At 36.8% G+C, this 15,522-nt stretch overlaps 1 protein-coding gene across 1 annotated transcript in view; it reads left to right on the top strand.

Annotated features, from left to right (window-relative positions):
* DYNC2H1 (dynein cytoplasmic 2 heavy chain 1) overlaps positions 1-15,522 on the top strand; it is a 165,073-nt gene that overhangs the window by 89,413 nt on the left and 60,138 nt on the right. The window contains 6 exon segments of the mRNA XM_032220187.1: positions 1,358-1,501; positions 5,442-5,531; positions 8,420-8,485; positions 10,990-11,040; positions 11,920-11,997; positions 13,392-13,523. Coding sequence (XP_032076078.1) covers positions 1,358-1,501; positions 5,442-5,531; positions 8,420-8,485; positions 10,990-11,040; positions 11,920-11,997; positions 13,392-13,523 — 561 coding nt within the window.

Below are 15,522 nucleotides of genomic sequence, written 5' to 3' on the forward strand. Positions count from 1 at the left end.
TTGTGACCTTCTACCGTTGCACCATAGATAGTATTTTAACTTCCTGCACCTGTGTATGATTTGCCAATTGCACAGTGGCGGATAGGACAGCACTCCAAAGGGTTAACATCATTGCCCAGAGCATCATTGGTTGCCCTCTCCCCTCCCTGGAAAAGCTTTATAGCTCCTACTGCCTTAAGAAAGTTCAAAACATTCTTAAAGATTCATCTCATCCTGGGCACCATTTTTTTGAACTATTACCATCTGACCGACAGTACAGGATAATAAAAACAAGGACAAATAGGCTGAAAAGCAGCTTCTATCCCAGGGCAGTAGCCAATTGAATTCCACTTTATAGTGCAATATTAATGCAATACCGGGTTTTCAATTCAATTGTATAGAATGTGAAGGATGTGTGTTTGTGTTTTATTTTTATAGTTATAATATACACTGAAGATAGCGTTTAATTTTGTTGTACGAAGTACAATGACAATAAAGTAAACTAAAAAAAGATATGATGACATATGACAATCAAGATCAAGACATAATGGATTCCAACATACTTACATAATTCCAGGAGGTTTAGGGCTGCACATACCACCAATGGGAAAAGTTTCAGAGGGTAGGAACTATAACAGAAAAGGGTTTTTTCCCCCTTCACTTATCTTTTTCATATCCCATGTACCACTTAGCAGGTAAGTACTATTGTCAGCCCTTCTCTAAATGTCTGGGCCAGATGGGCAGATTCAGTTTAGCTATGGTGTTGCCTTATATATCCCAGTGGTACACTGAGTAAGGCATTGAAGATAATGACCAGTACTTTGATTTGGGCCCAGACATTTGCTAGTAATTAATGCAGGAACTTATTCTACATGGGCGGTGGTATCTTACCAACAATAGCTGCGGCAATTTTGTACTAACTGCCTTTTAAAGTTGTTTCCAAGGATGACCGCACATAAAGTATGTTATAGTGGGGCAAGCAAGAGATCATCTGTTACAGAGGTCAATTACTAGGATTCAAATATGTCTCTGAATTTTTATTACTGTCTTTTTTGTCCCTAGTGGATTGTAGCCAATATTGGTCATTGCAAATGATCTAGAAATATAATAGATTTTTGTGCATCCTCTTACCTCTTTCAACTTGCTATAAGTCAATATTGGGGCAAGGGGTGATTGCCCATTTGGCTAGAACTGACTGTCTAATAAAACATAAATGTTTTGCTTTGTCATCTGCACACATGAATGCATGTTGACATTGATAAAGTACCTTCTATTCTATTGAATTGTTGTATGTTATTTGTATTTTTAATTTCATTGTGTGTATACATCTCCAATAGATGGCAATAGAGCTCTAACATTTAATCTTCTTTATTTTCAGGAAAGGGATGCATATCTCACTCTGGCTGAAAGTGGCAGCAAGATGTATTTTATTATTTCTGACTTGTCCAAAATTAACAACATGTATCGTTTTAGTCTGGCTTCTTTCCTGAGACTTTTTCAAAGGGCTCTGCAAAGTGAACTGGTATGTGCCAATAGTTCAAACCAATATATGCATGTATCCCTCCCCCTCTCTCCCTCCCTCCCTCTCTCCTTCCCTCCCTCCCTCCCTCCCTCCCTCCCCTCACACACACATACACACACTTACTGCATTTACCTTTTTTGCCCCAAGAACTAGAAATAAGGCTGGCTGAAGTAACATTAAAAAAAAAGAAATAAAGGCACTCCTTCCATTAGTGAGTGCACACCATTGATACCTAGTGTATTGCACCATAATCATTGTATTTGAAGGAAATTTATTTGTATATTTGTATAAAATTACCTGACAAGAGACCTAAATAAAACATGTAATTCTCCTTGGCTAAACAAAGCATAGTTCCATAGTCAGGAGAATGCAAATGAGATTCTATTTATGTAAATACAAATTCTTCATTTATTTCTTAATTTTCAAGCAACAATCTTTATTAACGGTCCCAACCCAGTACCACAATTCACCATTAAATTAAGCATTTTTACCGATAGGAGGACAGTGCAGACTTTTTATGGGGTTTGTTTGCCTGTTTTAAATTACAGGTAGTTAGCCTACAGCCTGAAAGCCACATGGACTCCTAAGCCCATATTTTAAAGGCACCACAGGTTCTACCAGCTGTAATTATTGAAGCTGGTGGTAATATTTTCTGCAATTTTTATAGGAAGCCCGTGAAAACATCAGCACATGTCGTACAATGAACTTAATACAGGCTAGAAAACAAAGACCTGAAAATTTCTTTTAAAAACATCAAGAAAATATTCCCGACATGATTCATTTGAATCATCATCCCTCCAACTATTGCTCTTAGACTCCTCTAAAACATTAAAAGTGACCCTCATACATTAAAAGCTTTTAATCCCAGAATACTTTGTAACAGTATGTTGACGTTGGGCCTTTTAAAAAAAAATATAAGTTCATAAATTATCCAAAGAATTCTATATTTTTCCAGAAATGCTCCAAGTATCTCTATTGATACTTTGGTAACAGCCATCACTATCATGATAATTCCAAGTGGTGCAAGAGATACTCCCAAGATCACATGTGAAGACAAATATATACAGGAAATTGGAGTCCAAGCTGTATTCTATAGATATTTTACTACAGATGTAATGTTTTCTCCTAGTACCGCCTAATGGAATGAGCTCCTGTTACTTGCCCAGTTTCTGCCAAGCTAGCATTTCGAAAGCATGTAAAAATGCAAGTAGAAAAATAGGGACCACTTTGGTGGGAAGGTAACAGCATTCCATGCGCCTTCGGCATTGAGTCATGCCAGCCACATGACCACGGAGACGTCTTTGGACAGTGCTGGTCTTTGGCTCAGAAACAGAGATGAGCACCATCCCCAGAGCCGAAAAACGACTAGTACACATGGTGCTGGTGAACCTTTACCTTAATCTTTTCCCCAATCTTTGCACCTAATTTCACACCTAAACTGTCTAAGAATACCTTAAAAATATTTACTGAACAAACTTGAAAGCATTGTCCTTTGAATGTTTTTCTGCTCAATGCTTTGGATTAGAACCAAAGCATAGATTCTCTAGTAAAAAAAGTTGAAACACCTAGTTACAACATTCTGAACTCCAGACTCAGAATTGTAATTCAAATTGGCAGATTTCACTTTCAGAAATGCCAAAATGGTAGCAAAATAAGCGATTTTCAGCAGCCAAGAAAGAAAATTATGAATCAAATAGTTGTTGTTTTTTCATAGCATCAAAAGCACACCCACATTTCAACTGATAGTCAGGAACTGATCAGGTAGTGAGAAAGCATGCTTATTAGTATCTTACAATAGACAAATCTTACTTTTCTTTTGTTTGCTAACGAAGTATGGCCGGATGAATGATTGGAACATTTCTTGTTGGTTTGGAAAAAGCAAACCCATATAGATTTCTGCCTGAATCAGAGTATAAGCAATTAACTTTTCTGAACAAACTCCCAAAGGAAACGCTAAGTTGACTGGAACTGCAGAGTGATTAGATATAACATTTTGCAGGGCTTTCCAAACCTAAGAGAAAATTGATTGAGCCAGACTGAGCTACTGTATGCATTTCCTTCCTTTCTCAATTTAGCCACAAGACTAGGGAAAAAAACCATACTCATAGTTCCCCACTATCTGAGATACCCATAATATGATCAGCTTCTTACTGTTTCAATATATGAACCAGACTAGCAGGAGGATCATATTATTCTTGGAGTCATATCCCATTGTCAACAGAGCTTTTTCACTTAATGACTACTATCATTATTTTTGGATTTGAAGCCCAGTTTTCAAACCCTCAGTTCTGTATGTTCCATGAAAATAAGATGGGATTAATGTTCCTTTGGGCCTAAAAATTAATTCCCTTTTGCACAAGCTGTAGGAAAGTGTATTATGTTTCCCCAGTTCAGTTGTTCCAACAAAACAGTTGGAAATGTGATGAATGTTATTATTCTGGGTAAACCGAATAGCAGAGCAAACAAGTTTGAATATGTAGTTACTTTTTCTCTATTTCAGTCACCTGAAAGTACATTATCAAAGTTTACAATTTCCAGGTGATGAAGTAAGTATATAACGTTAGTGTCTCAAACCTTAAAAAAAATAATCAGTGAGAAAGGGAAAACACATCACATTTTCCAATAATGCAGCAACAATTTAAAAAAAAAGAGATTTTCTATTCTAGATACAGTAATACAGCAACATCTGCTAGATCTCACCACTAAATCAGAAGGAAGAAAGTATCACAGTGCTGCATCACAAGTCTCACTTCTTTGGGGCAGGCAGGTCACATGACAATCCACATAGAAAAGGGGGGAGCTTGCATCATTGTGGGTGATATGGTTATATCACTATGGGGCTTCCATGTTCCCCTCCCCACACCTGCTATAATTTTAGTAGATAGTCTTACATTCAGCGACACATTGTATAATAAAATCTGTCTTCATCTTCAGATATCTCTTTGATTGTAACATTTTGTTAAGGAATGTTGTATATTTATCCTTGGAACAACCAAACTTTTGTATAGCAAACTTCTGATTCTTCTGAAATCAGCTAATTTCACAATTAATTAGTTAATAATGAAATCTCCATTTAGGACATGTAGATCCTGGCTTCTGCTAGTTTTGAAACAATAGGAAGAAATTCCTGTTTTAAAAGAGAAATGTCTCCTCTAATTGACTCCTGATGATTCTTGGTGGACATGAACCAGTTTCTTGACAGATATCCTACTGCCTTGTTTTAATGTTAAGTTACTCAGTGTAGAACTTATATACCTTGTTCAAGGTAAGGCAATTGGTCTGAGAAGGTAGGCTAGAGAATCTGAAAGAATAATTTGTGTTATTTTAGTGTACTAGAGAGAGGTGTCACTTCAAGATTAAGGGGTGCCCAATTATACCAATACCAATTATTTGTGGTATGGAAGATCTTACTTTTCCTTGAATGTTTCTTTTTCCTCTTCATTTGACAGGTTAATTAGCATACTTTAAATAATAAAGAACTGTAAACACAAATGGTTTTAAGCTAATTAGGTTACCTCAGACTGCATTTAAATGAGGTAAAATAAAGCTTTCTGACATCACATTGTAATGCTTCTTATTACAAATTTTGAAAGACTAATATTCATTGGCAGGAGAACTATGTACATGTACTCTGTCTCTCGGGCCCAGATTTCTTTTATAATTCATGATGCAGTTAGATCATATTTTGGATTAAATTGTTGATTATAAATCAAGCCCATTGTCTGAAAAAAGGGGTTCCCAACCGCTGGACTCAATGTTCAGAATCAGGCCACACAAGTGGCAGGGGGGTATGCTTGTGCGCCCAGCTCCACTTGTGGGACCACTGCTCTGAAATGTGTGTGCTTTGAGATAAAACCCTTCAATCTTAAGTTGTTTTTAGGTATTTTTGATCCATAAAGTATTGCATAATATTGTTAAATATCTGACCATTCTTTTTCAGGACTTAGGAAATACTGAGGAAAGGATAAAGTCTCTTATCAGCTCATTGAAACACTTGGTATATGAATATGTCTGTCGTTGTTTATTTAAGGTAAGTTGCCATTTTCCTTTGCACTGATTCACTGTGTTGAATGTGGAATTATATTTCTGGAGTAGGCATAAATTGGCTCACTTGAAAATATGAATCAGTGGATGTACAAAGCTGCCAAATATTGTTTTTTGTTAGTAAATGGTACTTTTCAAGTCATGTGAATTGTATATAGGATCCTTTTGTCTTGTTTGGCAGCACAAATTTTCTTGGTTTATGAACAGTCTTTTTGCTCACCATGGGACTTGCCTCATTACAGCACTGAGACAATAAAAACTTCTAAAGCACTAAGTTCGAACTAAGAAGAAAATTTGTTTCAATGAGCTTATAAGAGACTGAAGCTTATCTGAAACAAAAAACAACAACATTCTATCTCTAAATGAAGAGTGACCTTCATTAGATAATCTAGGGTTAAAACCAGGGTTGTCCAGATGTTAATGCTAGTTCACAATATATCCATATAAATAACAGTTGAATAGTTGATTGGCATATTTTGCAACCTATGACTTTTAAAATATATATATAGTAAAATGTCATTGTGGTCAATATTACCTCACACCTCTACCTGTACTTGTATATTGTAGTTAGATTGGCTTCAAAATACATAAATACAGTCAGAAGATTGAGATCATATTATATTGGCTTAACCAATATTATAGAAACTGTAATTTTCCAATATAACACATTAAACTTCCAGGGGAATGAATTTCATGGTCTGGGAAACAGAAGGCTTTCTTTTGAGTAACCACCCTAATAGTGGAGGCACATTCAATGTATACAGGAATGGATCGCAATAATGAATATGCACATATCACATGAGTGGGCATATATGAGACTGAACAGCCCAATAGAGATATCTATCTTCCTTCCACTTGAGGATAAAATTGTGCATATTTTTTTCTTCTAAATGCTATACATGTCAGCTAGAGCCATCCACTTGAAGAGAATAGGAACAAAGAATTATAATATCTCTGGGAAAAGGCAGAAATGTCTAGGGTGGGTGCAAGAATACAATGTTCCACAGCATGTAAAACAAATATAGCCCAGAAACTGATAACCTTATGAATAAAACATTCCATATATTTCAGAAGGACATTTTATTAGGAAACCAATTAAGAGATCCCAGAACAGAAGTTTTCGCATGAAATTATTCATAAATTTGCAAGCAGGTGCCCCCCCCCAAAAAACAAATTAGGGTTGACCTTAGTTGTGTGACTATAAAATTATTAGGAATACTCCTAGTAACAAAACTCCTGGAAGAATGCAATGGCAACACAGCATATTGTTGTCAAGAAATTTGGCAACATAAAATCACCAGAGTTGAGTTCAACATCACTTACTTTTGGCATTGCATCAAATAAGGTAAATCAATGAGGGCTATCCTTTTTCCCGTCGCATGCCAAAAGCAGGGGGAGCACGGGGGGGGGGGAACTATAATGCTATGCGTGCGTGTGACCCTCTCCAACCCCCCTGCTTTGGGGACACGATGGACCCGTTTTTGCCCTTCCCAGGCTCCAGAGGCTTTCTAGGAGCCTGGGGACAGCAAAAACAGCCTCCCTAGCCTACCCTAACCCTAACCCTCCCCCTGAAACTTCCGGTTTGCCTGTAGGGCCGTTTTTCGTGCTCCGGAGCCTTCAGGAGGCTTCCCTGAAACCTCTGGAGGGCGAAAAACGTCCCAACGTGCAGTCCGGAAGTCCGTTTCCAAACTTCTGGTTTGCGTGTTGGATTGTTTTTCGCCCTCCGGAGGCTTCAGGGAAGCCTCCGGAGGGTGAAAAACAGCTTTAAAAGAAGGTTGAAGTCAGCTGGCCAGCGCACTCATGCACGTTGGAGCTGACAGTGCAATGCCTCACATGCCCTAACAAAAAAGCAGGCCACCTGTGGCACGCGTGCCATAGGTTTGCCATCATGGATATAAAAGAATTTTTTCCAAGTATTTTATATGATTTCCACACCATATAAAATTCATCAACAGTTTTTTTTAAAACATAAAAACATAGATAGGAGGTTTTATTGATCATTCCCATCGTTAGAGCACATTCAATATTCATTCTTTTAAAACTTTTGAAAGTAAATTGTTTCCAATCCTTGAAAGTTCCACTATTCTAAACAATGAAATATACTCACCCTATATTACACATCTTCAGTGTCAGCATGTTAAACTTGCATATATGGTTACATATATGGAAGGAGACAAATCATTTTAAATCTCAGAATACCATTTGCTTTTATTACAGTGAGCATCGTGAGCATTAGATCGTGAGCATTAACTGTGTGACTATTTGATCTAGATATCACAGATGATTTTAAAATGCTGGTGGTTAGTTCAGAAAGTGAATTCATTGGAAAAACTATAAATTAATAGCTATGGATTTATGTAGTTGCTTGGTTCAGAAATGAGCTAGTTCAATTACCTTTCACTTCAGCTGAAATATAGCATTGCTTCCTATATTGACAATGTAGCCATTCAGTATTATAAAAAGATTTCCAAACCAAAGTTATATTACCTTTGACTGTTGAACAATCAATTCAATTTTGCGTCATTTCTATTGCTTAAAGGAGTCATTGTATATTTCATTAAAAATGAGGATGCCCAAGATTACTGTTTTGGAGAATGGTGGAATAAGAATAAGAATGTAGGATTCTATTTTAAAAGATCAGAGATAAAAAATGCAGTCACAGAAATCACGGGAGTTAAAAATATTGAAATAAAATATCATATTGCCTTGAACCAAGATACTCTGGTTTAGAATTTTCCTTAGCAAAATCTGAGGATATGTAACCAGCTGCATGGTTTCTTTATCTGTTTCTATAAAAAAAAAACTTTCTAGGGTATTATTTTCCAAGGAGAACATTGCATAAGATGTTATTAATGTTTTGTCTTCTGATTACAGGCGGATCAGCTAATGTTTGCATTACATTTTGTGAAAGGAATGCATCCTGAACTTTTTCAAAACAATGTAAGTCACATAGTAATGCTTACCCTTTAATTTTAATTGGCCATTATTTCTGATGGTTTTTACACTATTAACCCTTGATTTAACGACCATTCATCTAGCAACAATTTAAAGTTACCATGTAGCTGAAGGACTTTGGGCCCATGCCTGAAGTTACAGCCATTGCAGCGTTCCCCCAGACACATGATTAAAATTCAAGCACCTTGCCCACACTTAAGACCACAGGGGCACTGCAGCTAATCTCACCTGATTATTTCCTCCCCCCCCCCCACCATCTATATGCCCTCTGGCTCCATCACACCCTGTGCTCTGCTCCCCCAGCTGACTCTCACCACCATTTTCTTGCTCCCACTGCTGCCAAGGTATGACCAACATGACTGCTGAGTTGTATGGGGCTGGCTTTGTTCTGCGAAAAAGTGGAGGGGGAACAGTTGTGGGTTCTGGATTCCGTTGCAACCTGTACAGTGCAAAGGGGCCGGGCGTCCACCACATGCACGCGTGCAGCACATGCGCAGAGCGCGCTTGCATACTTACCGCCCAGGACGCTCCACGACATTCAGCTTCTCGGTGGAGCATCGTGCAGGCGCCGTATGCTCGTGTGCATGCGCATAAGCCCCAATCGGCTCAAATACAGGTAAGGAGGGCGGGTGGGGCCTCCAGAGCATCACACCAGAACGGTATCTGGTGCTCCTAGCAGTCATTGGTGTGCCCGTACCGGGGCGTACCAGTTATATCCCACCACTGAAGGGGAAGCGCAAAGCAGCCCATCCTTGAGCTGGAGTACATCAAAAAGGCCTCTTCACTGCACTCTTGCAGTGGATCACATGGAGCAAGCTTTGAACTGCAGAGAAAAAAAGTGGAAAGCAGCCTTTTATTCCCCTTAAAGCCAGTTGCATGGGATCCAGGAACAGAACAAAAAGGGGCATTTTAGCTCTCTCCGACTCCAGAGGGGGAAGCTTTGTGCTTTTTTTTTTTTTTTGGTCATTCCCATATGCCCCAAGAGTATGGCAAAAAAAAAAGATATTTTCTCTCACTCTGGCCCCTTTAAGCTGCTTTGTGCTTTAAAAACAAATGCTGCACAGAGCCAACCTCATATGGCCCAGCAGCAAGACCAGGAACACTTTGTCAACATTAGGAATAAGAAGGTGTCAGTGAATGTCAGCAAGGCATTGTGGAGGGACACCAAAAGGGAGGGTGGGGAGAAGAGAAGCAGGTGGGGAAAATTGAAGGCAATCCTTTACCTTACTAGATGCTTGAGGGCTGGGAGAGACCAAGTCCAGAGTAGCTTGGATTGGGGAGGATTGCTTGGCTAATAACTGGTAAAATTTGCTTAATAGCAGCAATATGGATTACTGGGACTGCGGTTGCTAAGCAATGCAGTCATCTGATGTTTTGCTTTATGACCAATTGCTTAGCAACTAAAATGCTGGTCCCAATTGTCATAAGTCAAGTGATGTCATTCAGGTTTTTTGGTTTGCTTTCAAATTTAAAACTAGTTACACAGACTGTCAACCTCAGTGAGACTGTTAACAGCTTAAGGCATTTTGTGGAGATGCTGCATAGATGTCCTTTTCGGTATGATCTGAGAGTTAATATAAGATGAGAACTAGAATTTATTAAAATTTACTTTTTATTATAGTTATTTTGAATGTTGGTGTCAATGTAATGTTTTACTGTAATCAGTACTAATTGAAGAAGAGAATGGGAATAGAAAAAATGTACATAGGCACTTGCCATCATTGTGCCACTCAGATGTACAGTATATGATAGATAGATAGATAGATAGATAGATAGATAGATAGATAGATAGATAGATAGATAGATAGATAGATAGATAGATAGATGGGTGGGTGGGTGGGTGGGTGGGTGGGTGGGTGGGTGGGTGGGTAGATAGATGATAGATAGATAGATAGATAGATGGATGGATGGATGGATGGATGGATGGATGGATGGATGGATGGATAGATGGATGGATGGATGGATACATGGATAGATGGATAGATATAGATGTGTGTGTGTGTGTATCTTTCAGACTGAAGTCGAATATTTATTTGTTTAATTTATTTTTTTAAATTATTTGACTAACTATTTTACTCCTGTGACTCTGAGCATAAAACCTCAATACTGTAAGACACATTTATACAATGCAGCTAAGGTCCTCAAAAAGATTTTAATCCAAAAACCACAATATAATCAGTCAGGCTCATCTTGAATCCTGTCTGAATGCCTGAGGGAATAGTCAGGTTTTTTAAGCTTTGGAGAACAGCAACTGGATTGGGGCTATCTTAATCTCTAACAACACGTTACTAAATGCAATGAATGTTTTGTTGAGAGGGGGCAATTTGGAATGGAACAAAAGTAGGAAAGTAAATTAAAATTGGCATTTCTAATTCCAAGTACGCCCATTTAGTCATGTCTCCATTTTCTCTTTGAAAACATCAACCTTGACTGTAGTTTGAGTATTTCCATTAAATTTTAGCATTTTAAAAATTGTATTGTTCTTACAGGAATGGGACACATTTACCGGTGTAATCATTGGAGATATGTTAAGAAAATCAGTAAGTGTCACTTAACACCTTTTTTTTCCGAGCAAAAGTACCATCTAACATTATCTTTCTGACAATGACAAAAAGTATAGTCTGTCATAGATTATTTCTCTGCCATAATAAGAACATAATTCTGTTCTCTTCAACAGAAACTTTTATATTTAATAAAATAATCAATGTTTGAATATTAACTGTTATTGGTTCTTTCAACGATAACAATCTGTTTGTGCTATCAGGAGAAGTTATATGGGACCTTTCATAATTTTGTTATTAGTGATAAATGTTTACTTTAGGGGGGTGTTTTGGGGAAAAACAACAACACATTGGGAAAGTTTTTCCCAGATCGTTTTTCTCTGCAGTCTGCAGCCAGATCTGGCTGACTTTCAGCTCGATCTTTCTTTTCCTGACTTCTCACCATCCCTCTCCATCACACCCAAACCAGATTTGGTCCTGCAAAAGAAACAGTCACAAACTCTGAATATTTTCATGGTGAATGCTAACGAGAGTCTTGACATTTAAAATTTAATTCATGGGGCAGGGAGAGGGATGAGAGGGATCTAGTCTAAGAGAAGCAGACTTTTTTTAAAAAAAGAAGACTGATGAATCATGTATTCATTAGTATTGTCACTGTCTTAGAAATCAGAGTTTTGGCCTTAATGTTTATTGACAAATCTTAAGGCTCACAGATATATTTGGCAAAGATCTGAACAGAACGGGACAGTCTCTTTTGTGACAACTGGGAGAACTGAAAAATGCCTGCTGAATGATTGACCAAGTCATTTGTGATTGCCCTGGGAGTAATGGTTGTCACAACCAAATAATATTTTGTTTCGCTTCCTTACATACATGCCCTATAACATTTGCAATAAAATTTATTTTTGTATCATTCAGGATTCCACCAAAAGCATCAGAGATCAGATTCCCTCTTGGATAGAACAAGAAAGAAGCTGGGCAGTGGCAACTCTAAAGGTACAGTTCTGATATTTTTTTTCTACAGAAAAATAATTTACTCTAAAAAACCCTGAGTTTTACTTCCAAACATCTGTACCCTGAAATCATAGTCATGCATTATTTTTCCCTTCCATAGTAGCATCTTTGTTTTCAAGTTAATGATGCAGAAATTGATCATTTGGGAGGGTCAGTAATATATGTTAATGTGTGATGTGTAATTAGCTAATTTTAAAAATGCCTCTGTTAATAGTGTTTCTCCTTCTTCCCTAATTCTCAAATTATGTGAATTAAAAATATTTAAAAAGTAACTTTGGGCCATATTTATAACCTTCATGTCATGCTTCACAATGGTCATTTCCAATAATTGTAGTTGAATTTTGAAAACCTTGTCTATTTTTTAAAAAAAACCATATTAGGTTCCTTTTTTAATCTTCATTTTGCCATGCTTAGCTAGATTCAAAAACCAAAATCAACACTTTAAGCTGAGCCCCTAAAGAAGTAAGGTAGCTGATGTATTGTGTTGTCTCTCAAAGGTCTTTAAAATCCTAAATCTGTTCTTTATTGTTGATGTTTCAGAATAACCTTTAAACAACTATGTATGGACCAAATAATATGATTAGAAATATGTTTGAAAATAACATATTTGATCTACCTATAAATCTAGTATTCTATGTTCTGTTCTGCTTATTTAGAAAAAAAATTACACATATAATATGTTTCAATGAACCTAGACTATTATTAATAAATATGTTCATAATTCCATTATTTGTAATAGAAACAAAAGGTATCAAAAATACCCTGAAAATTAGCACTATCAAGGGGAAAAATCACACCCCTTCAACACTGGCAGGGAAGCTGTTGTATCTAAACAAGATGCAACACCCCGCACATACCCCCATTCACTTACACTGATGGTGTTTCCTAGTTGAGCAGTGAAATGTCTGCAAGCAAACAAGCTCAGAGAGCACCAAGAGCTCCATAATTTAGCCTGAACTACATATATTGTCTTTTTTGATATATAAATATGTAATATGCAAGCTCTTTGAGATTAGATATAAGGAAAGGGTTTAAATATAACATTTAGCTTTATGAAAATAGGCTAGTTTGATTTATCCAGGCTCCCACTGAGGTTTTGATTGGAATTCTACTTTAATACAAGAAACCCCACTTCTACACATATGGTTTTACAATTGTTATATTGTCTCAACACACCAGGTACATTTATTAAGCCACATGACAACCATTCCTTGAAAATTAATGAAAACAACTATTTCAGTATGGTTTTACAGAAGTGCAATGAATGCATGGTTTGAGAATTAAAATTATATGACAGTTAATTAATTTTTTCAATTCAGCATAAAAAAAATAGATTTTTCCCCTCTTACATGTAAACCTGTTGATTTATTTTATAGATCTCTCTCCCAACTTTGTATCAAATGGTTTGCTTTCAAGATGAAGCATTGTGGCAGCCTTTCTCACGGAGCTCAGTGTGTGAACAAGAATTTCCATCTATTATAGCAAATAGAATGTCTCTATTTCAGCAGGTATTTTTCGACTACAATTTTAGACAAGTATAAATCATATGCAAATCTTTGGAGGTGGGGTGGTAGGGGAGGAGAGAAGGCAGAATATTTCCACATCCTTTTTCTCTTACACTGCTGGATTTCATGTTTATTCAAAGCATGCTTTTGCAGTTTCTTTGGCGTAATAAATCTTATAAAATACCAAAAAAAATGTGACTTAATTTGTTAAATGTGAGCCTACTGGAGCTGTAGATTCAAATCTTTCATTTTGTCAAGCAGTTTTCGATGCTTCCTCCCGCCATCCTCCCCCCCCCCCCGTTATGAAGGATCCATAAGTCACCAATTGAATGTACAAGCCTTCCATATTAACATCTCTTATTCAGTCACTGGTATTCTCAGTTAAAAAACATTGATTGAGCCAGGGCTGAAAATGTGAATATTTTAAGTATCCATCTTAATAACGTGAAGACTGAAAACATCAGCTGATTTTTTTACAAGAAGTTCTGGTCTCTGCAGTGATGTCAAGAGAGTTGTAAAGTTGATTCTGTAAATTGCTGACGTTGAATTGGATTCTAAATTTGAATTACAGATAAGATTGCCTTCTGGTCACTTTCTTAACCAGCTGGCTTAATATACTTTGCAAGAACAGATGAATAGAACAGGTCCAAAGAAACATGAAGTAGTCCATTTGTTTACAGTAGACCTGAGGTGAATAGCCTTCCTATAACCAGAAGCTTCACCATTTTGACTGTTACTGCGTTTGTTTTTTCTTTTAAAATATTAGTTCAATATTGTTGTTGTTGTTAGTTGTGAAGTCATATCTGACCCATTGCAACCCCATGGATAGCATTCCTCCAGGCCTTCCTGTCCTCTACCATCCTCTGGAGTCCATTTAAGCTCTCGCCTACTGCTTCGCAGCCACCTCATTCTCTGTCATTCTTTTTTTGCCCTCAGTCTTTCCCGGCATTAGGCTCTTCTCCAGGGAGTCAATATACCCTGGTTCAATATACCACCACCCCCCAAAAAAAAATCAGGGGGGAAAAATGAAGGCAAGCAAAAGCATGCTTACGAGAACTTATTCAACTTAACTTCCAGATCTTGACCACATTAAATTCATACTATTCAACTTTTCATGGTATTGATAATATTGATCACACTTTCCATGATACATCCAGCTCTTAAACATAAAATAAGCGTAGACTGATTGCAAGTTGTAAATCTGGGCTCATTTCTATTGCTTCCCATACTCAATGTTCTGGTATACTCACATTTTTAAATTACATTGATCTTTATAATGCCAGATTAACAAGTGTATAGATATCAAAGTAAATTGAGGAAAACTATGAGTAAGTGTTCCCCCATTCTGTTTACACTTCCAACACAGTTAATTTATTAGCCAGTATTTTTAAGGAATCTTTTTGGCACCTAGTAAATACGACAAAGAATATTTTGTTAAATTTGTTTCAATTTTTTTTTTTTGCAGAAATCTTTCTCTTACTTTTTTTTTCCTCATCAACAGCCTCTTTTATCAATTTACTGAGCAACTTTTTTCTTCATAATTCCCATTAGTTCAACTTCACAGACTTTTGGCACTTTTATAATGAAATTCTTTTCAATCTGCTCCAAGCAGCCATCACATCTGCTTTTTTATGTAAGCTTTCCATCTGGGGGAATAATCTATATTATAGTATGCTTTTCCTCCTATCATTTCATTTTTGTTTCTTTTATTCTTTCTTCCCTTGCTTATTTCTTCCCAAGATCTATTCATGACAGTATCAAAACATTGACTGTTCCACATTCAGAATCCATATCTTTGTACTTTTCACTATTTTTAAAAATGTTTAAAATCATAAGCCATCCAATTAATCATGAATTTAAGTTTATATTCTTTCTTGCTCTTTGTAGTTCAGAATAGATATGTGCTTGAACTATGCATTCCAAAGAGATCTTAGCCTAAACATCTACTCAGTAAATGGTCATACCTATGTTTTATATCAACCCACCCATATCAACCGAAAGT

The sequence above is a fragment of the Thamnophis elegans genome, chromosome 6 (genome assembly GCF_009769535.1).
Source record: "Thamnophis elegans isolate rThaEle1 chromosome 6, rThaEle1.pri, whole genome shotgun sequence".
Lineage (NCBI taxonomy): Eukaryota > Metazoa > Chordata > Lepidosauria > Squamata > Colubridae > Thamnophis > Thamnophis elegans.